The sequence below is a fragment of the Hypanus sabinus genome, chromosome 6, assembly GCF_030144855.1.
Source record: "Hypanus sabinus isolate sHypSab1 chromosome 6, sHypSab1.hap1, whole genome shotgun sequence".
In the NCBI taxonomy this organism is placed as follows: Eukaryota; Metazoa; Chordata; class Chondrichthyes; order Myliobatiformes; family Dasyatidae; genus Hypanus; species Hypanus sabinus.
This window is the reverse complement of record NC_082711.1, coordinates 161,650,456-161,674,094: the sequence shown is the minus strand read 5'-3', so window position 1 is coordinate 161,674,094 and position 23,639 is coordinate 161,650,456. Positions and strand designations below refer to the sequence as shown.

Genomic DNA, 23,639 nt, shown 5'->3' with positions numbered 1-23,639 from the left:
GTTGTAGTGGATGATCAAGACTTGTTCTGTACCTTGTCATGCCCTTCGCTCTCCACAAAGTGTTGCAGAACCGCCTTCCTGGCCTCACTGTTGATCTCATCCGCCCAGTCCACTGGAGCTGTCTTTGCATGCTAGGACAGACCATCCCTGTCTCACCAGGGCATGAGGCCTGCTGGCTACTCTCACCTAGTTTAGCCCTCCTGTTGAAAAGGTGCAGACGCATAGAAAAGTACAGCCACTGATTTGCTATCAGAATGTGTATTATTACTGACATGTTGTGAAATTTGTTGTTTTGCAGCAGTACTATGTACTACCAAAACTACTGTAAGTTGCAATAATAAAATAAATAGTGCAAAAAAAGAATGGCAAGGTAGAATTCATCAAATGGCAAATAATAATAACCAGATAACCTGTCTCAGGGAATGACAGAGGAATTCATCAGTCATTGACTACAAGTAGAATTCTGTTTTCTTATGAACCAAATTTAAACCATTGGAAATCTGAAAGAAGGAAGGTTAGGATTAGTGCCTTGCTTACTCTGTTATCATGCAATGAAAAGATAGGGTTTGGCAATGAAGTGCTAGGTTCAGACTGAAGAGTCTGAAATGAACCATCCCTCCAATTCTATCCTCAAACTCATGTTTCAACTAAATTTTGTGCAGTCTCTAAATACGTGAAGTTCTGCAATTTATAGATTGAACTGGACTCCTTTTGGTTTTGTCTTTTATGTTCTGAGTTTTCGCTCATTCTTTCTTGCTGCGACTTAATTTGGTGTAATTTATAATTTTTTATGCGGGGGGGAGTTGGGTTTTGATGCTCTTCCTATTTGCACAATTTGTTTTTCTACCGGGGTGGGGGGGGGGGTGTTCTTGCCCTTGATGTTGTTGTGCATCCTTATTTGTTCTCGCATGGAGGGGTTGATGATCATTTTGCCATTCTTTTCCATAACTTGTTAGGCTTTGTTTGTGCCAGGAGGAGGAGGTTGATGTTTTTCTTAGAACGTCTCCATGGTTTTCTGTATTGTATGGCTATCTGGAGAAGACGAATCTCAGAGTTGTATACTGCAAACATACTTTGATTATAAAATCAACCTTTGAAACCTTGAACCTTTGATATTTCCTGAATTCCAGAGCTCTGTCCTTGACTTTAATGTAACAAACTTAATATTTTATTTCAAAGATTTATACAAATATAATCATGTATTTTAATTTACTTTTCCTTGCAGATGGATTTTATACTGGTGTACATTCTCACTTTCACATTCCTGAAGAGGTGCAAGCAAAGTTAGCTAAATTTCCAGGTACTTAAGCAATCTTACTATTATATAACTTCTTGCTCAAGGTTGATATAAAGAAAAAGATCAACTTGATTTGTCACATGTACATCAAAGGATCAAAACATACAGTGAAACGTGTTGTTTATATAAATGACTAACACAGCCTGAGGATGTGCTGGGGGCAGCCTGATAAATTGGTGCCATGTTTCCAGCACCAACATAGTATGCCTACAACTAAATAACCTGTACGTCTTTGGAGTATGGGAGGAAACTGAGGCATCTGGAGAAAACCCATGTGGTCATGAAGAGAACATAGAAACTCATTACAGACAGTGGTGGGAATTGATCCCGCTGCAGTCACTGTAAAGCACTACGCTAGCCACTATGCTACTGTGCCGTCTCAATTTGGATATAAACTTTAAAAGTACATAGAAATCAAAGTAGCTTTAGTCTAGACATTAAATAAAGTTTTCCAGCTTTGGTAGGATCTTTTCTCTATTGTCAACACAGTGTGAAGGGGGTCAAGGAATCTTTCAGTGCCTAGTGTTAGGTTTTCTGCCTCATTTCAGTTGATTAAAATAATCAAAATTAGGACTGTATCAGATCCACTTACCATCCACTTTCGTCCTGCTGTTATATTCAAGTACTGTGGGAAATGCATACCAGAATATTAGCTGCAATATTTTAAATGAAACTTTATTGCTCCATTTAAATATTTAATTTCTCTAGAGTTTTCAGTAATTTGCACTATCATAAAATCATGTGCGTTACTGAGGAGCAGAACAATATCGGGTTGGCTAGGTTGCCCCAGAGTAGCCCATGCCTATCCAATGGGGTACAGGTAGGTGCCCACTTCCCTTGGTTGATGTGGTATATTAGTTGACAGATAATGACATCACCAGGTTGGCCCTACTGCTGGCTGCACTGGTTGGCAAATCCCTTCACTTTTCAACTTGTGCGTCCTTTTACGAATGTTGCAGAGAGCTTTATATGAGTTCTTGCCCAGAATTTCATAACAGATACAAGAGACTGCAGCCACTGGAATTCAGAGCAACAGTCCAGGCCTAAGGCAGGGTTTTGACCAGAAATATTGTCAGTTCCTTTCCTGCCACAGACGCTGCTCGACCTGCTGGGGTTCCTCCAGCAGATTATTTATTTCTTTACAATTTTCTGTCCTTTCATATCATTTAATTCAGATCAAAGTTCAAAGTAAATTTTATTATCAGAGTACATATTGTATATATCACCACTTACAACCCTGAGATTCTTTCTCCTGCTCAGCAAATCTCTATGATAGTAACTGTAAACAGCATCAATGAAAGGTCAAGTAGAGCATAGAGGACAGCAACTGTACAAATGCAAATATAAATAAACAGCAATAAATAATGATAACATGAAATAACAAGGTAAAGAGTCTGTAAAGTGAGGTAATTTGTTGTGGGAACATCTCAATTGATGAGTGTAGTTATCTTCTTTTTCTCGAGATCCTGATGGTTGAGGGGTAGGTAGTAACTGTTGTTGAACCTGCTGGTGCAAGTCATATCCACTTTCACTTTGTCAGTGTGGGATTGAGCATTTTGTCACCCAGTGCTTGACAATTAAACAGTTTCTGTCTAATTCATCGAGTGACGCATAGGATTTTGCTGGGCATCCAACTATCTTAGTAAAGACTTAAAAGTAAATTGTAATTAAAAACATTAGAAGCCTTGCACTAAAAACACTGAGGTACAGGGGCCTCCTGATATAAAGCCCAACAATGGCAGTCAGATGAAGAGATTAACCCTGCAAATCACATAAGCCAGGCAAACTAGTAATAATGTCAATGTCCATTTCACACCAAAAGGTAATGTCCTTAACTCAATATCTTATTGGAAGGATAGACCCTAGTGGAAAATCTACTCACTATGAAGTATGGAATGTAGTTTTCCATGAACTGAAATCAGTTTTAAGTTCCCTTCATGACATCCTAACCGTTGATCCTCAGTTGATCTTTGACTGATGTAATATGTCACTTATATTTCTCATAGCATGGGATCGTCATTGTGATATTTTGGGACAGTTAATGTAAAATGACAATGAGAAAAGTTTCAGTAGCTTGGACTTGATCAAGCCAGAGGTCACTGGAGAAAGAGCATCCACATTCTAGCTAGCTGAAGTTGCACGTATTTTTTAATTAGGCTCTGTAATACACAAAGTTGAAGATTTACACTTACGGTGTCACAATGCATTGGGAATAAAAGGAGAGAAATGAAACCAAGTCATAACTCATTCACAAGGCCACTAAAGGTACAATGGGCACAAACACAAAAGATTCTGCAGATGCTAGAAATCCAGGGAAAACACATAAAATTCTGGAGGTCCTGCTGAATTCCTCAAGTATTTTATGTGTGTTACTCTGTACAATGGGCAGATTGATGATAGCTTGCACAGGTGTAAGTTTTACAATGAAGATTTCTCTGTGTTCTCTTCTCTGGCTTTGACCTTGTACACTTGGATCAAGAAAGGATGTCAGCCCATTTAGTCTATTCCAGCCCTCTGCCAAAATACGTAAACCAAATCATTCAAGATCCTGGCTCTTCTCCCAAAGTTCTGTAATTACTTATCTCCCTCAAAAGCAATTAGCTGGTGACTCACATAACATGTCCAAAGATTGCATGACAACTTTTCTCTACATGTTACCCAGTCACCTTAAATCTGCTTCTCTTGTCTCCAGTCTTTCTGCCAATAGAAGCATTTTCTTTGTTCAAGCCTCAGTGAATTTGCACATCTCTAACAGCTTCTAATTCAACCTTCTCTGTGCACAATTCCTGTTATTTCAGTCCTTCCATGCAAATGATATTCCTTTTGTCTGGAATCATTCTGTAAGCTTTTAGGTGTGTTCCTTCAGGGACCTTCACTACCTTCATATAGCACAGTGTCAAGTGCCTGGTGCAGGCTGGTCATTCTCCCCATATGGTTAGTTACTCTCTGGCTCTATGTTAACAGTGCAATCTGACCACTTTTGAAAAGGATAAGGAATGTATTGGGACCCTTTAGGTAACAAATACAGGTTGAAGATTTTAGTCTGCATATCAACTAAATGTTTCTTTAGATTTTGTATTAAGATAATAACTAACCACATAGATACCTCCAAGCAGACCACAACCTTTGGAGGCTTGCATACCACAATGACTCAGAGAGCTATGGGTGGCTGGAGTCAGGGCTTCATGCTCTAGCTCTTGGTAGTTCACCCTTGCCAAACAGGTCAAAGGGTAGAGCCCAGACTACAAATGGTTCACCAGTTCTCCAGGTTTGGGAGTTCACTTCAGGGCTAACAACCCTGACTGTTAAAACAAAATTGTTATGGAAACAGCAATGAAGAATCCTTCTACATCTGAGTGTGCGATGGTATTCCTGAGTCTCCACCCGGGACATGTGCGACAGTCACAGTGAAAACCGAGAGGAAGCTACTGACATGATGAAGGAAGCCCTGAACACTGTCAGAGATGGAGGACCTTCATTGCTGCATTAAACGCCAGTGGCTTAACAGGCAGTAAGTAAGTAACCGTATAAACACTGCTCAGACATAGAGACTGAATTTCTTCCCTTGTCTTTGTACAGATCTGACGACCAATCTATTAGATCTCCAGGCCCAAAGTCTTTCTCTGAATACAAGTCCCTTTAAAAAGGATTTCATTAACACTTGTCAGTTTGTTCAGCTGATGGAATTATTTGTGTGGGATACTACTGAGTCTTTACCTCGAGAAAACCTGATAAAATTTATTCGGGAAAGATACAAAGAGACCAGAGAGGAAAAATTAGAAAAGTTAGCTCAGGTAAATCATGCAAATTGTTCCTGATTCTGCCTCTAGTAATATTGATGTAATATTGAATTTAAGTGAATGTGTGAATAATCCTTCCAACTCTACCATCAGTTTTTTTGCCTTTCAAAATACATGTTTTTCCCTTACCACATAGGAAATTCATTTTTTTCTTTCTTTGTGATCCTGCCAGCTTACATAGCGAACCCATACCATCATCAATTTTCCCTGTTACTCATTTTCTCCACGTTCCCATCAACTTCCCCCAAGGTTCTAAGGCTCATGTACACACCAGGAGCAATTTACAATGGCCAATTAATCTGCCAACCCACATGACTTTGGCTTCTGGGAGAAAAACAACACTTCCTCGAGGAAGCCCATGTAATCATAGGCAGAAGGTGACGACATTGAAGGTCAAAACTGAGCCCAGTTGGCTGGAACCGTGAAGCAGCAGCTGTATGAACTGATCCATGGTGCTCATCAGCTATTTCCTTTTATATCTTGTCTCCCTTATATCCAAATTATTTCCTTCACTCACCAGATCACCCATAAATTTATCGACAATCTCGTTTCATTTTCCTTTACTCATCTATCTGTGTCACATGACCTTTTTACAGCACTATTTCAGGTATTTTACTGCCCGTGACTGTTACTGGAAAACACACACACTGGTTGAGGACCATTGTTATTCCACAGTGACTATTCTTTCATATAAAGGAAAGGCAGATAAATCAAGTATCACAGAGCGGCTTTTATCTGTGAAATCATATCTCAAGAAGAATACATAGGAAAGGGGATTGTGCGATGCATAGATACAGACATAAAACATGAAGATGTTAAACTAGGAGCATAATCAAATTTTATAGTTGAATTAAAATTTGGATTTGAATCAGGTTTTATTCATTATGATATTCCTGGGCCCCCAAGGATTGAATGCAATCTGCCATCCAGTAGGTTAAAATTTAAAATAGTCACAGTGTTGTTCTCCAAACCACAGTCCCAGATGTTTCCATGATTATTTCCAGTAATATTTTCCTTGTCACTGTATATACATTTTCACTCCTCATACCATACATGGGGCTTCTCATCTGTTTCCAGTGTTGCCTATAACAATTCTGTTCCATATTTAGATGTATTTTAAGTCCAGTTTACAAATACTTATTCTAAGTTAAAAAAAATCTATTGGGGAGAACTTATAATGACTGAACAGCAGAAGTGAATTCCGTCCTGTTCATAACATGTGAAGAGAGTATTAAAAGCCAGTTTGGTGAACTAATTAGTGTAAGAGACTCTTAAATATTTTGTTATGTAAGGCTTACGTTGAAGTTCTTGCTAACTTCAACTTTAGCCTTTGGAGGTCATTATTCACTCAACCTTGCATCAGAACATGTCCAGACATTGGCCCATACACTTAAATATGGCCCACATGACCTGCTAAGTTTAGTCCCGGCCATGAAGCCCCAATATCCTGGTTCTGTTTTCCAGAACAAGGTTGGCTGAGGGGAAATCTGATGGAAGTTTATATGATTATCAGAGGAACAAATAAGATGGACATTCTCACAGGATCAAAATGTCTAAAACTAAAGGGCAAGCATTTAACGTGGGACAGGTTAGGGATGGGATTAGTACATTCTTCTTCTGACCATATATAATGTAATCATTGGCCTACAGAGAGAGAGAGAGAGAGAGAGGGAGAGAAAGAGAGAGAGAGTAAGGTGCAAGTCTATAGCTCACTGAAAGTGACCACACAGGTGGATAGGGTTGAGGAAAAGTATTCGATATGCTTGGCTTTATGGGCTGAGGTACTGAGTGTGAGAATTAGGGAAGCACAGTGCAACGTTGCAAACATTGGATAGATACTACCTGGAGTATTATCTACAGTGTCGGTCACCATTCCAAAGAAAGAATGAGATAACACTAGACAGAGTGAGGATGAGATACACCAGTATATTGCCTGAAATGGAGGGCTGTACTTATAAGCTGGGTTCATACTTTCTGGAAGTAAAAGGCTGAGGGGATTATATAAATATAATAGGTATAGACCAGATAGATAATTGGAATCATTTTCCCAAGCCGGGGACGTCTGGAACTAGAACGCACTGGTTTAAGGTCAGGGGGTAGAAATTTGAAGCAAAACTGAGGGGTATGCTTTTCACACAGAGGAACGAGCTGCCAGAGGAGATAAGGGAGGAAAAAAAAATGGAGCATTTAGAGGGCACTTGGTAAGGAATATGGATAAGAAAGGCATAGGAGTTTTATTGGCCTAATGTAGGTAAATCGGATTAGCATAGATAGGCATCACTATCAGCATGGACAAGATGGGCTGAAAGTAGCCATTTCTGTGCTGTAGATTTCTATGATTAAATAATTTGACTTTCTGAATCTGGTGATGGTTTCTGTCTTCACTGATTTTTTGACAATGAGTTACATCCTACCTTCACCCACTAACCTTCCTGCCTCAGATCTATTGGTGTTGTTTTATTACTGTCACATGTACCAAGATATGGTGAAATGTTTCTTGCCCACTGTTCATACAGATCAAATCATTACACAGAACATTGAGGTAGAACAAGGTAAAACAATAACAGTGTAGAATGAAGTGTAAAAGCCTCAGAGAAGGTGCAGTGCAGGTAAACAATAAACTGAAGATCATATGAAGGTAGATCATGAGGTCAAGAGTCCATCTTATCATATAAGAGGACCTTTCAAGATTCTGATATCAGCAGCCTCAAATCTATGCCACCTAGTTATAAGGGAAATGAATGTTTGCTATTCCCTCGGCCATCTTAAAGAATTTTCAGTCTTCATCACAATCAAATCTCCTCTCAGTCACATTTGATCACGTTCAGTCTATCTTTCAATGTAACTGGATATCTGGTCATCTTGTAATGTGTTGACTTCTGCTTCTGCTAAACCACGGAACTAGAGGGTCAGCGGAAACAACATGTTGGCAGAAGGATTTCTCTTTCTTAAACCGTGTCTTTAATGACTGGTTCTGTTTCCAGGCAAATCATGAAATACAACAAAAGGCACATGAGACAATCCTGAGCGCGCTGTTTGAGAAATGGGATATTGATGTCTCAGGGTACATCAACCTGAGAGAGCTAGCTGAAGTCATAAGCAAATACAAAGATGGAACAGAGAAGAAATCCTTAAACAACGGTAGGAAAAGCTGCTTTGTCACATTATTTTATTGTATTATAAGACATAAAACAAAGAAATAACTAATTTGTGTCGCAGTTGGACAAAACATTGTGAGGCCATATTTGGAATATCGTATTTAATTTTGATCACCCTGCTAAAGGAAAGATGGCATTAAGTTGGAAAGAGTATGGAGGCAAATTCCAAAGACATTGCCAGAGCACGAGGATCTGAGTTACTGAGAGATGTTGAGCAGCTTGGGATTGTTTTCATTGGAGTATAGGAGAATTGAGGATAGAACATTATGAGGGGCACAGATAGGGTAAGTGTGCACAGCCTTTCTCTCATAGTTGGACAGCCAAGTACTAGTGGGCATAGGTTTAAGGTGAGAATGGAGAGATTTCATAGGAAGCAGAGGGCAATTTTTTTCACCAGGACTGGATCAGTATATGGAATGAGCTGCCAGAAAAACTGGTTGAGGCAGGTACATTAACAGTATTTAAAAGTTACTTGGACAGGTATATGGGTAGGAAAGATTTAGAGGGATATGGACCAAACACTGACAGATGGGACTGGTTTAACTGGAAATCTGGGATTGCATGGACCAGATGGGCCAAAGGGTCTATTTCTATGCCATATGATTTACGACTCAGTGTATCTGTCTTGTCATGTAAACCGCTAGCCAGCATCTTCCACAGCTGTCCTATAAAATGGGATGACAGTGAAAGAAATCAAAAATTATGCTGCTTTAGATTAAGTCCTGGAAGCCAGGCAATTAATTTATTTTCCATTTAATTTCCTCAGCGTACTTAGGTTGCACTATCCTCTGGAGCTGGTTGGGTGAGGGTATCTAATGCCCAACTGAGGTGGCCTTCCTCCAGTCTTGATCCCTTACAGTAGGAAACATCTGGTCTGCTTCCTGTTGGCCGACCTCAGTGCCACTGCCTCACAGGTCCAGAGTCCCACATCAATCCTGACCTCATGCACTGTCTGTTTGGAATAACTGTGTGGGATTCTCTGAGTGTCCATCCATCCCAAAAACCTGTGTGTTGGCAGTCCAAACAACTGCTGTGGATTAACCCTACTGTCTGGGTGAGGGATAGGATCTGCAGGAGTTGGTGAGAACGCGAGAGAATAAAAAGCGGGATTCATGTAGGATTAGTGCAAGCAGGTAGCTGATAGCACAGACTGGATGGGTTGAAAGGCCTGTAACCATGCCCTATTTCTCTGTGGTTCTATGACTTTATGATCATTCAACTCGAGGAATTTCAGTGTGAAATCATGCTGTATCACTTTACGCCTTCTATCTGTTCATTGTGATATCAGAACATGATTCTGACCACATTTCTCTTCTTTTCCAGCATTATATTCCCAAAGTGTTTCCAGCTCTGTCTATTCTTCATGTGTAAGCCTACACTGATGGCCTCTTATCTCTTCCATCAAAGTGATTAAGAGCATAAATCATAATATTCATCTGCAGTCCCACACAGGCACTGAATTCAGTCACATTTAAGTTCTATTCCAAAATGGAATTGGTGTCTATTTTTTATCCTTTGGAATTATCTTCCTCCCAATTTACCCTACTCGGGGTAAAACTCCCAGCTTTATTCGAGACACTTCCCAGAAGACCACAACCTTGTCGTGGTTTGAAAGCTTGCGTGCTTCAATGACCCGGAGGCCTATGATGGCTGGAGTCAGGGCTTTGGCTGTTGGTAGGGTCACCCATGCCAAACAGGTCAAAGGATAGAGGGCAGACTAAGAGTGGTCCTTCAGGTTCGGGTGTTTGGCTCAGGGTTAACAACCCTAAACGGTCAAACAAAAATGTTAAAGAAACAGCAATGAATAATCCTTCTGCAGCTGAGTGTGACGGTATTCCTGAGTCTCCACCTGGAACTTGCATGACTGACAGTAGGGAAAACTGAGAGGAAGCTACTGACATAATGAAGCAAGCCTTGAACACAGGCAGAGATGGAGACCTTCAATACTGTCCTAAATGCCAGCAAAATAAACTCTTTTCAGGTGGGACAGTGGAAATCTGATTGGACGAAGACTAACCAATCAGGAAGGATTGAGTATAGCGGTATAAATATCACTGGACTAGACAGGCCCAGGCATCATCCCTGAAGAAGATGGGAGAGTTTGTCATCGAACATCGGTTATAATCGATAACTGTATCCAGCTTGAAAACCGAGAGGAGTTTACTCGTCATAGGAAAGCACTAGATCCTTTTTCAGGAAGTAAGTTATTCAAGATAAGTATGATTTGATGAATTGAGCATTGAGGTCAGGAGTCGAATTTGCAACGGTTCCAAGTTTACAGTGAATGAAACCTCTCAAACCTCATAAATTGAACGTAGTGAATCTGCTCAATAGTTCAAAGTATGTGGTGGTGGTGGTGGCATCCCTCGGTCTCGAGAGACCATGGATCTGCGCCTGGAGTTACTAGTCTGATGCTTTGCTCACTAGGCCAAGCGCCAACACAAGTATGTATATGTTACTATATACAACTTTGAAATTCATTTTCTTACAGGCATGTATAGGACAAATAAAAAATACAATCTCATCTACGAAAAAACAAACATAAACAAACACTGATGCAGTTTCATAGTTACTGAGGTGTGTTTACTTGAATTGTATTGGAATCAACACTGGCAGAGAGTTGTGACTTTAGAATGTGGACACCAGCACATGAACAAGTTACCTGACCAAAATTAGAATTGATTGCAGCTCTACTTAAGAATAAAACTTGTCAAAAAATATACTTGTGATTGGTAAGCTGCCCAAATTGTACTATTTGTATAACATCCTGGTTTTCCCATGACTTTTCCTGCCCCCGTGTCTTTCTTTACTGCATTCCAGTCAGATTGTGATGTTTGCAATTATCTGAAATTGAAAGGTCATATTTCAGGTTAAAGGTCTTAAGATTTGAAATAATAGATTCAGAGGATATGGCTGCAACAGGAGATTTATTGGAGACAGCTGTTGATTTCAGTCATGTTTTTAAGCATGACAGGATTTTCTGTCCTCTTTTTCTTTTCAAGTGGGTGTCTGTCTGTCTCTCTTTCTGTCCCTCTCCTTTTCTCTGTCTGTCTCTCTCTTTCCCTGAAAGCTTTGAGTGTTTTAAGACAAGATGGAGCTAATTCATGTAGTTTATACAGCATGACAAATCTTTTGCCAATGCAGTGGACCATTCTTTGGATGCATATGTCTGTCTAAATCAGAAGATATAAACTACTGCCTGGAATTTGGTTGATCTATGGAATAATGTGCTAATCAGCTGCCATATGGCGGGCCATCAAGGACAATGCATGTTGACCCACCACTAAGGCATTCAGAGTGCAATAGGCCTGAGGCCTCATATACTAAATCAGGACCATGTGAGATAAGATCTTCTCTTCAGGTGTCACCACAGCACAGAGCTTGCAAAGGACATCTGTTATATCCACGGACAGAGAATGGGGCTGGTTGGTAGAGCGAGTTTACAGAGGATGGGGGGGTGAGGGTTTACTTCCAGCAGTCAGGGTAAAGTGAGATTGGGACAGTGGAATTTGGGTCTTCTGTTGTGTATGGGACATCACGTTCAAGTGTTTGAGGTTGAGGTTGCAATCAGTATTCAGGGGTAAGGGTCAATGGTTAGGCGTGAGTGCCTGCGGTCAAAGAATAAAGACTAGCTTTATTTGTCACATGTATATCAAAGTATACAGTGAAATGCATCATTCATGTCAACGACCAACACAGCCCGAGGATGTGCTGGGAGCAGGGTACAAGTGTCACCATGCTTCCAGTGCAAACATAACAAACCCACAACTTAATAACCCTAACCCATGTATCTTTGGAATGTGGGAGGAAACCAGGACACCAGGAAGAAACACACACAATCACAGAGAGAATGTACAATCTCCTCAGAGACAGCGATGGGAGTTGAATACCGATCTTCCAATTGCTGGCACAGTAAAGCGTAATGCTTATCACTGCGCTACTACTCTGCCTCTCTGAACAGTATTGTGCCAATGTGGTGTGATGAGAGGCAGGGTTGGGTATGGGACAGAGTGCCGATCTGCTCAAGTGTGCCATCTAGAGGTGGACCAGCATAGTCTTTACTGATGTATTGCAGAAGTGCAAACACCACTGAAGATGATAGAACAGGCATCCATTTCCTAGTTGCATACTAATATGCACTCTGTGACCAGTGGAACCCTGTGTAGCTTTCTGGTGCTGTAGCCCATCCACTTCAAAGTTCAATGTGCTTTGCATTCAGAGGCACTCTACTACACACCACTCTTATAACAATGGTTATTTGAGTTAAAGTCACCTTCCTGTAAGTTTGAAGCAATTTGGTCATTCTCCTCTGATATCTCTCATTAAGAAGGCATTTTCGCACACAGAACTGTCACTCACTGGATTTTTTTTTTGTTTTTCACACCATTCTCTGTAAACTCTAGAGACTGCGCACACGAAAACTCCAGGAGATCAGCTGTTTTTTGAGATACTCAAACCACCCCATGTGGCATCAGCAATCAGTCGATGGTCAAAGACACTTAGATAGCATTTCTAATATTTGGTCTGAACAGCAAATGAACCTTTTGACCATGTCTGTATGCTTTTGTGCATTGAGTTGCTGCCACATGTTTGACTGATTAGATATCTTCATTAATGAGCAAGTGTACGGGTGTATCTAATAAAGTGGCCACTAGGTCCTCAATACAATTACATGAGATACATCTACAGTGAGATCCATAGGCATTCTGCTTCTCTAGGAAGATAACCTATCACAGAGAAATGCATCTTCTGTGGCTGTTTTCAAGGGCAGCAAATTGAAAATACGCTCCTGCTCTGAGCAACTCTTGTGCACCTCCTCCTGGGAATTCTCAGAGCAGCACTGCCAGAGTCCTTGACCACAATTGACTAACAGTTAGTGTCCTGTGTCCAAGGAAATGGGATAACATGTTTATTTGTGTTTGAGAAGCAGTGCCTCACAACCATCATGAAAAGACCAAAATACTTCCTTTGAACATCCTGGGAATCCTGTTCACTACAATAAAAATGATAAACATTAAACTGTTTGAAGTTTAAAACGTTTCTGGGTATTGCAGTTTATGTCTGTGCTCTTTCGCTGCCTTCAATATCTGCTTGCTCCAGAGCAGACTGCCAGATGTCATCTGTCTGCTAGGAGGGAAGCAGATGGCCTTAGATTTGTGTCAGATCCTGGTGGTTTCCAGAAATTCGGAATCATTGTAAGAAATTGTGGAAATCAAGGCTGACTAAATATTCAGAATCCAGCAGGCTGTCTTACTTAGTTTCAGAGATGATGGCGAATGGGAATTTTGACTGTACATTCCTGTAGTTGTTTTGTCACAGACTTCGAAATAATTTTGATCCAGTCTCTTTTGTATTATGCAAAGCCTGAAATTCCCAGATACTGTTTGGCCAGCTCTAAGGAAGTTTAACAATTGATAATGACCTTATTCCTGAAATCCCAACAGATAGAATTGCTTTGTACAAGAAAATGGCAACAGTACAGATTTTTCTATAATATTAAGTGAGGTTAACAGGAATCATGATTATTATCGGCAAATGGACTAGTCATCTACAATTAAATGCACAAGTCTCTGTGAGAGGTATGATGTCTGCAACTGGTTGCGTTGCTGCTGTGCTCAGTAAAGGATTTGCTATTAAAATGATTGAAACAATATGGATTTGCTTTGACTATTTTCAAGTCTGCACTGGGAATATATGAAATAATGAATTCAGAAGTCTTTGAGTTTATAAAGGATTATCCACTGCAAGGATAAGAGAGCCAATGTCAGTATCCTCTCCCAGGTCAACTTCCCCTGTACTGAAGCTTCAGTTATACCCACCACCAGCTAGATACTCCCCTCCCTACCCCGTTCTGCTTTCTGCAGGGAACTTTCACTCCATGGCAACCCTTCCCATCTATCCCTCCTCCCTTTCCGTCCCTACACCTCCTCCTGTGCCACCATCCAGAGCCCTAAACAGCACTTACAGGTGAGGAAGACATTCACAGCTCTCTAACGCAGCCTTGTCGATTGTGTCCAGTGCTTCCATTGTGGTCTCTTCTATATCAGTGAATCAGAATCAAAATCAGGTTTTATATCACCAGAATATGAAATGAAAATTGTTGTCTTTGCAGCAGCAGTACACTGCAATATATAAAAATAGAGGAGAAAACTTGTGAATTACAGGAAGTATATAGTTAAATAAGTAGAGCAAAAATAAAAATAAAAATAATGAGTGAGGTAGTGCTCTTAGTTTCATTGTCCATTCAGAAATCAGATGGGAGAGGGGAAGAAGCTGTTCCTGAATCATTGAGTGTGCGCCTTCAGGCTTCTGTACCTCCTTTCTGATGGGAGCAATAAGAACAAGGCAATTCCTGGGTGATCAGTGACCAGATGACTGCGTTGCCTAGCACCTGTGCTCTGTCCACCTTGGAGTGCCTGGTTGCCAGACATTTTAATTATCCTGTGAGCGTATGGATTTCCTCCAAAATCCAAATGTGTGTAGGTTGGTAGATGAATTGGTCACTGTAACTTTCCCTTTGTGTGTTGGTGAGTAGTAGAATTTGGGGGAAGTTGAAGGGAGTGTTGTGAGAATAAATTGGTTTGGGATGGGATTGCTGTAAAAATAGGTAGCCCAACATACTGTATGATTTTACACCACCATGGCTGCATGATTTTAGGAGATACCATCTGCAAACATAAGCATTTTATCTGAGCTAAACCATCCTAATGTTCAGACTGTTCCCAGAGACAGCCTGTCACATAACAGATCTTTGGCTGACAGCCCTAAAATGCTGGAGGAACTCAGCAGGTCAGGCAGCACCTATGGAGAGAAATAAGAAGTTGAATTTCAGGCTGAGATCCTTCATTGGGATTGAGTGTCCTGATGAAGGGTCTTGGGCTAAAACATCTCCATAGATGTTGCCTGACCTGCTGCGTTCCTCCAGCATTTTATGTGTGTTACTCTGGATTTCCATCATGAATCTCTTGTATTTTTGAGTGAGGGGAGGGCAGACTTTTATGTCCAACTTATAGTTTCTTCATTTATCTCCATATTTAAATTTCTGGAATTAGAGTCTGTTAGCTCATTTACGTGCACAGCACACAGAAAATAATTAAAAATTACTTTCCTTCTCACATTTGATTTTATTTTCATTGTAGATAATTGGAGATATGTGTTTTGTGTGTTTTGTTTGGTTTGTGTTTCTCCAACAGCACATCGCAGACTGAAACTCCACCACAAGTACAATTCAGACAATCCCACTCTGACAAAGTCAGAGTTCATTGTATACATTGAAACGATTGTGGATGAAATGTCTGGCAAGGAAGTCGACTTTGATGGGCTGGTTACATTTCTCACAGCCAGAAGTGAACAAAATTGTGTGGAACGAGCACGGCATAGAGCCAGGAGAAAGTGGTTCTCTGACATCAAACGATCAGCAGTGACCTCTGACTCCAGTATGGCAGCTGTTTTTAAAACTGTTTTCCAAGTCCTTTTTAAGGTAGGATGGAATTATAGCTTTATTATCATGGATGCATTCATATTGTTTATATTTATAATTATTTTGAATAAACTCTTCTTGGTCTTCCGGCCAGGTACTGGGCCTTGATTATAAACGAAGTTTCAATGACAAAGATAACTCCTGACTGGTTAATCCTCATCCAATCAGGTTTCCACTCTCCCACCTTGTTTACAATCAAATTCCAGTTCTTACTTAGAGTGAGACCTTCATCATTATTAAAGTTCTTTATCTCTAGTTTTATTTCAATAGATTCCTTTAACAGGTGGCCCCAAAAGCCATTGGTGAGGTACAGTATGTCATGGTCCCATCTGGCAATTTCCCACCTTGCTATTACCTCAGTAATTGGGCTTCAATCCCCTCGTCTAATTTCCAACCACTGCCAGTTCCACTAATTACACACACCTGCCTTCCATCAGTAAATGCAGGATAAAAACCCTGGAATCACAACAAGGAGTTGCCAGTTCGTTGGTCGACTCTTGTATGAGTAACCTTGTTTCATGGTTCTTTAGGACTGTTAGTCTTAAGTTCTGTATTGTTTTCCTAGATTCTCTACGTGAACCTTATCTCCATGTCAAGACTCACCTGGATACCTATTCCACACTCACGACTGTGCTAACGCCTCTCGATCCTGCCCCCATGCCTGTGCCCAGCACTTGGGTTCCCCCCCACAGCCACATCCTTATTACACAGTAGTTTTGTGCTGTCAAAGTCAATCCTGTGGCCATTGTGAATGCAATGTTCAGCTACTGCTGATTTCTCTGGGTAACCTCCTGTGCTCCTTGATGAGGGTTTCCACCATGTGTCCCATCTGGGATATACACTGCTCTGCATTCACAGGGAATCTGGTAAGCACCAGTCGACCTGAGTTGCAGATTATCTTTGACCTGCATAAGCTGTGATTTGAGCTTCCTTATGGGTATTTATTTGTGTCATACAGTGCTGAAAAAGCCCCTCTGGGACTTTGAGCCACTCTGCTCAGTAGCCCCCAATTTAATCCTAGCCTAATCACAGGACAATTTACAATGATCAATCAAAGGTTATTTTATTGTCAAAATAATGTACAGTGAACACAACGCTGAGAATCATCCTTTCCAGATAGCCAGAAAATATCAACCTGTTCAACTTTGGACAGTAAGAGGAAACAGGAGCATCTGGAGGAAACCAACGTGGTCACGTTGCCATGGAGAGAATGTACAAACTTCTTACAGGCAGCAGCAGGAATTGAACCTAGGTCGCTGGAACCGTAAAGCATTGTGCTAAGCACTATGCTACTGTGCCGTCACACAGTAACTGGGCTTCCTAAATATCAAATATTCTGCAATATGTTATTACAGTGACTCACATTATTATCAGAATCAAGCAACATGTAAAGACTGTCGAATCCATTGTGCTGGTGTCAACTCAGTGAAAGAGTTTTCCAAATACTCCCTCTCACTTAATCTTTTCCCAGAGCCCTGAAGGTTATTCCAGTACGGCTCAACTTTTAATGTGCATGTGAAATTTCTTCCCACCATTCTTGTACACACCTCATCTCAAATAGTAACATTTTTTTTGCATTAAAAAATTCACTTGATTTCCTACCTGGTTCGTTTATTTAGTAACCTCAATCATTCCTCAGAATACTGACTTGCTGCTGATAAAATAGTTTCCCTATCAAATCCTTTAAATTATCTGTTACTGGTCTCTCCGTGAAGAATGCCTTCAATCTCTATGCCCAATAGACTCATTGAGCATTACAGCACAGAAACAGGCCCTTCAGCTCATTTAGTCCATGCTGGCCTGGTTTTCTGGCTAGTTCCACCTACCTGCACCCAGACCATAGCCTTTCATACCCCTCTTATCCATACCTATCCAAACTTCTGTTAAATGTAACCATTGATCCTGCATCTACCACTTCCGCTGGCAGCTTCTTCCACACTCTCAACACCCTCTGAGTGAACCGGAATCAGAAACAGAATCTTGTTCAATATCACCAGCATATGTCGTGAAATTTGTCAACTTGGCAGCAGCAGTACAATGCAATACATGATAAATATAGAAAAGAACCCAATTACATTAAGTATATATAGGTACTTATATACTTAAATTTAAAATAGAGCAAAAACAGAAATAATAAAAACAAGTGAGGTGGTGTTCATGGGTTCAATGTCCATTCAGAAATTGGATGGTCAAGGGGAAGAAGCTGTTCTTGAATCACTGAGTGTGTGCCTTCAGGCATCTGTACCCCCTTTCTGATGATAGCAATGAGAAGAGGGCATGTTCTGGCTGTTGTGGTCCTTAATTGTAGAAGCCGCCTTTCTGAGGCACCACTCCTTCAAGATGTCTTGGATATTATGGAAGCTAGCATTCATGATGGAGCTGACTAAGTTTACAACTTTCTGTAGCTTCTTTCGATCCTGTGCAGTAGCCCTCCCCCCCACCCCACCCGTACCAGACGGCAATGTGGCCTGTCAGAATGTTCTCCACAATACATCTGCAGAAGTTGTTCCCACTGAGATTCCTCTTAAATATTTCACCTTCCACTCTAATACTACAATCTCTCTTGTCAGTATCACACAACCTGAGAGGAAAATGCCAGGAAGCATTTGCTCTTTTTACAGTATACCCCTGATAATTTTGTATAGCTCTATAAAATCTCCCTTCATTCACCTGTACTCCAGGTAATAAAAGCACAACCTATTCAAACTACCCCTGTAACTCAAACCCAACAACATCCACGTAAATTTTCTCTGCACTCTTCCAAGCTTATTGATATCTTTCCCATAGGTTGGTTTTGTTCCCTAACAGTTTATTGACAGCTTTTGTCTGTGATAGGATTCAGAAGCACACGGCGGCAACAAGAAAATAAGTTCTTCCATTGCCCTGTTGAGGCGTAATTTTCACAGGCCAGAGAGGGGTGAATATTTCTTGCACTATGTGGCTTGCACTTTGGAAGATGCACCATATGTCTTGAACCAAGCACTCTACAGAGACATGGGAGTAAGGTATGTGCTCAGAAGCAGCAGTGTGGAAAAAAAAACTTTTGGATGTATGTAATCAAACTAATTTTAGATTTCATTCAATTTCTCTCAAACTTTGTTGGCCACAGAAGATGCTATATTGAAAGATAAAGATGGAGTTCAAATGCATCATTGTAGGGCAAATCTCCTTAGCAAAAGCTGCATATCCATTGGGTTAACATCATCTGTAATATCTCTTGGTGCACATAGCTCGCTGACAAGCACAAACCCAAAATAAGTCAAAGCCAAAAAAAAAATACCAGGAATGTCTAATCATGGAGAGAATGAGATGGTGAATTTTGTTATGCGTGCTATTGATGAACACACACACAAAATACTGGCGAAACTCAGCAAGTTAATAATTGTTAATAAATAATAAGTTAATAAACCTTTGGAACGAGACCCTTAATCAGTCCTGCTGAAGGGTCTCGTCCCGAAATGTTGAATGCTTATTCCCTTCTACATATGCTGCTTGTGGTCCTTAATTGTAGAAGCCGCCTTTCTGAGGCACCACTCCTTGAAGATGTCTTGGATACTACGGAAGCTAGCGTTCATGATGGAGCTGCGGGTGCTGCTTAAGATTTCCAGCATCTCATGCTCACGGTATTGATTAGCCACTTGCAATAGACCCATAAACAATAGTTGGTTCCATTGCATTCAGAAGAACTGGATAATAAGCAAGTGTAAAACAAAGTTTAATTCTATCTCTTTAATGTAATCATCCTGTGGGTGCTGCAAATTAGTGTAAATCATAAAGCTTCTTTAACATAAAGATGTTTAAGCTCAGTATGCTCTGCTTTGGCAGAACCAACTGCTTTTGTAAATCTACTAGGTGTGGATTCAGGTCTTCCTCCCGGCAGACTTCAGCACATGATCTATACAGACTAGTGCAGTATGAAGAGAATACTGCATTGCCCAAGGAGCTGTCCTTCAAGTGACTGATAAAGCAAAGTGTTGGCAGCCTGTCTGGCTGACTCAGTGATACATCAAAATGCACAGCACCATTGCACAAATGCAAAGGGAAACCACATGTGCTGCCAACATTCTTCCCTCAGCCAATGTCACCAGACATAGTCCATCAGATAATCCATCACATTGCTAATGGTCGAACTTGATCGACTGAAAATGTCTACAGCATTCAGCTATATAGTAAATGACAAATCTTCAGAGAAAACCATTGTTCAGGTGCCTGGAGGACCTGGCTAATTGAACAGCAATTCCTTGTAACATTTGGGTGCCAGGTCTACAAAGAATAGCGCTGAATAGGTTGCTCTGAAGAAAGCTGACATGGATTTTGTGAGTTGAACAGTCTCTTTTCAGCTATAATAATTCTGGGATGAAATGTTCCTTGAGTTAGATTGCAAAATCATCTGAGCAGTTCATGAACCCACTCTGCACCTGGGAACTGAGTGGCTTTAAATTTGGCTTCTGAAACTTTAGTTAAATCCAACATCCCTCAGAACAAAAGTAACTAAGAACTGAAGGGATACATGTGAAGATGTATTCCAATATATTATGATCATAAGTTGGCAGTTTAAAACTAAAACGCCACAGAGAAAGTGTATTAAAGATTAGTTCCAGGGATGCAGGGTTTGCTGGGTGATGAAAGATTGAATAGATTATGCCTGTGTTCTTCAGAAAACTAATGAAATTGAAAAGGGAGACATACGAGACTGTAAATGCTGGAATCTGGAGCAACAAAGAAAGTGAAGGAAGAACTGAATGGGTCAGGCAACATCTGTAAAAATATATGGACAGTGTCCTGTGCCATTTAGCTTGGTTTTCTTAATAGACAGTAACAGACTAAAACAAACTCAGATTGGATCAAATTAAGTGCTCATTTATTACTTGCAAGGGAAGATTACCTCCATATGTTAAGTCGTTGATAAATAGCTTCAATCATATGACTCAAAACAGATAATTTTTATACATTTACAGAGCCCAGTAATTCATCAACTTCATGTCTTTGAGGTCATTCCATCCCTTAATTTTATTTCAGTCTTATTTCACATCCATCTTGAATGAGCCACATTTGTCTTTAATGAGCCGATTTGTCTCTGAGGCTTTTCACCCAACAGCTGTGTACTGTTTTACTTGGCTTTCAATCCTGTAATGTCAAAACACTCCCTGCGATGAATCACATTCCTTTGCAAGTTTCCCATCCAACCACAACAACAAATCAGCAAAGCACTCTGGGATCACAGAGGTTCCATTTTGTCACTTTACATTTTATAAAAATTATAAATTATAAAGACTTAAGGGCTACAGATACATTTCCATATTAGTCATTGTTCTGAGTTGAGATCCTTCATCTGGACTGTCCACCTCCCTCTGCAGATGCTGCCTGATTTGTTGAGTTTCTCCAGTGGTTTGTTTTGAGCTCCAGCATTGTTAAAAATCTTGAAAGTCTGGGTCCAGGGAGAATATTTCCCCTGACTGAGTAGGCAAAGGCCAGGGTACACAGAATGTTGAATAAAGTGTAGATCATTTAAGGCTGAAATAATGAAAGTTTTTGACTCAAATGATAATGAACATTTGGAAATCTCTATCATGGAGGCCTATGGAAGTTAAGACATTCAGTTTAGTCAAGTCAGATTGATGGATTTCTGGATACCAATAGATCAGTAGATTAGGGGCTGGTGCAAGAAAATAGCGCTAATGAAGATTAGCCATGATCTTGATGAATGGCAGATCAGGCTTGAAGGCCCAGATAATCACCACATGCATCTGTTTCTCAATGAATTTAACCTCCCACTGACAATCTCCTACAGGCTGGAATAATATAGGGCGTACCAGTAATGATGAGAGGTCATTGACATGAAAATTAACTTGCTTTCCCTCTTCACAGATGCTGCCTGAATTGCTGTAAATTTCTCAAGCAAGGTGCTTTATTTTAGAATGCAAGAGGTGTAACTTTTTTGTGAAGTTGCCTTAAAAACAAAAGGCTGAGGCAAGATAGATCCCAACCTGGAATTCAGTAAATCCTACATCTGTCTTGCTAAGTACTTCACGATTACTTTAGATTTCAGAATGCTGCATTCCTCAGCACTGATGAAAACTTGGTGAAAGATTGCAGTTCAGTTACTCATCTCTTCTCACTGTTCTCTTTCTTTTTTATTTGACTTAGCTTTGCTGCAATTAATGAAGGGAAACCACTCTACATCTACAGAGTTCAGGACCATGGCAAGGTTCATTTTTGGAACTGTCATCGGGAGACACCCGAAGGATCATTCCTGGTGGTCCCAGTGAAAGATCAGCACAATAGAGTGTTCGGAGTCCTGGGTACTGACACATTGAGGGATGAGTGTGGGAAGGTTTTTGCTTCTCATGAGATCAGTTTTCATCAGGTGAGTGTCTGTGCATGCGCGAGGGAGTTGCTGACATCAGTCCCCTCCTCATTAATCTCACAGAGCAGAATAGAATTTAAAAAAATAGATCTATTTTGAACCAGAAATCTATTAATCTATTTATCTATTTGATTTAGTAGACCTATTGATCTACTAAATATAGTATCTTTATTCGGTTATGTTTAGAAGGCTGACAGTAAAATTTATGTACCTCCTGTATCTAATAAAGTGACCACTGAATATGTTCATGTTCTTCAGCACCTGCAACCTATCCACTTTGAGGTTCAAGATGTGCGTTCAGAGATACTCTTGTGCACACCACTGTTGTAACATGTAAAGTTACTGTTGCCTTCCTGTCAGCTTGAACCAGTTTGGTCATTCTCCTCTGACCTCTCTGAATAAAAAGGCATTTTCACCTACAGAACTGCCAATCACTGTTTTTTTTTTACACTTCTCACACCATTCTCTGTAAACTCTTGAGATGGCGGTATGTGAAAATTCCAAGAGATAACAGTTTCTGAGATATTCAAACCACTCAGTCTGGTACCAACAATCATTCCACTGTCAACGTTATTTAGATCCACATTTCTTCCCCATTCTGATGTTTGGTCTGAACAACTGAACCTCTTGACCATGTCTGCATGCTTTTATGCATTGAGTTGTTGCCACATGATTGACGGGTTAGGTATCTGCATTAACGAGCAGATGTACCTAATAAAGTGGCCACTGGTTTTTATCGGTACAATCAGAATGAACAGAAACCTTGGATCTCTGTGTTCAGTGCGGGGTCAACACATTCACTCCCTTCATCTTCAATTTTACTATTTAGCTTGTGAATAAATGGTTTGAGCTTATTTCATATAAATTATATACATTTCAGAGTGTTTATTTTATATCTAATTGGCTGGTTAGATATTTGCATTTATGAAAGTGGTCACTCAGTGTATATCCAAGTATATCGATATAACTGGAGTATTTTCATGAGTTGTGAAGCTTCATCTTACTCTACATACGAAGCATAATTCCCCAATGTTAAGCATCTTCTTGCCTCATCTTTGTGTCGGATATCTGTTACCGCATCTCGCTCCATGGTCAGGTTGTTAGTGTTGAACTGAGCACTCCCTCTGTAACCCGTTTGCTCATCCCTCTACACCCATACCTTCATGACCCTGGCTACTCTCCCCTACCCTCTCAGTAGATGTAACCTTTGTCCTTAGACCTCCTCCCTCACCACTGTGCAGGAACCCAAATAGGTGAGGCGAAGGTTCATGTTCAGCTCCTCTGACCTCATCTACCATGGTAGCATGGTGGTTAGCGTGATGCTATTAGAGCTTGGGGCAATCCGAATTTCAGAGCTCAATTCCGGTGCTGTTCTGTCTTTGTATGTTCTCCCCGTGGAATCCGTGAGTTTCCTCCGGTTTCCCCCACAGTCCAAAGATGTACTGGGTAGGTTAACTGATCCCATGATCCTGGCTAGGGTTAATCGGGTTTGTCGGTGTATTGCTGGGATGGCGCAACTCAAAGGGCTTCAAAGGCC

General features: G+C 40.5%; 1 protein-coding gene across 1 annotated transcript in view; it reads left to right on the top strand.

Moving 5' to 3' along the window:
- The window catches only part of LOC132395208 (EF-hand calcium-binding domain-containing protein 5-like), a 127,239-nt gene that overhangs the window by 66,902 nt on the left and 36,698 nt on the right, over window positions 1-23,639 (top strand). Inside the window, exons 7-12 of the mRNA XM_059971497.1 lie at window positions 1,226-1,300; window positions 4,877-5,091; window positions 8,082-8,238; window positions 15,449-15,735; window positions 18,571-18,740; window positions 21,883-22,102. Of these exons, the coding sequence (XP_059827480.1) occupies window positions 1,226-1,300; window positions 4,877-5,091; window positions 8,082-8,238; window positions 15,449-15,735; window positions 18,571-18,740; window positions 21,883-22,102 (1,124 nt within the window). The remainder of the gene's footprint in view (window positions 1-1,225; window positions 1,301-4,876; window positions 5,092-8,081; window positions 8,239-15,448; window positions 15,736-18,570; window positions 18,741-21,882; window positions 22,103-23,639) is intronic.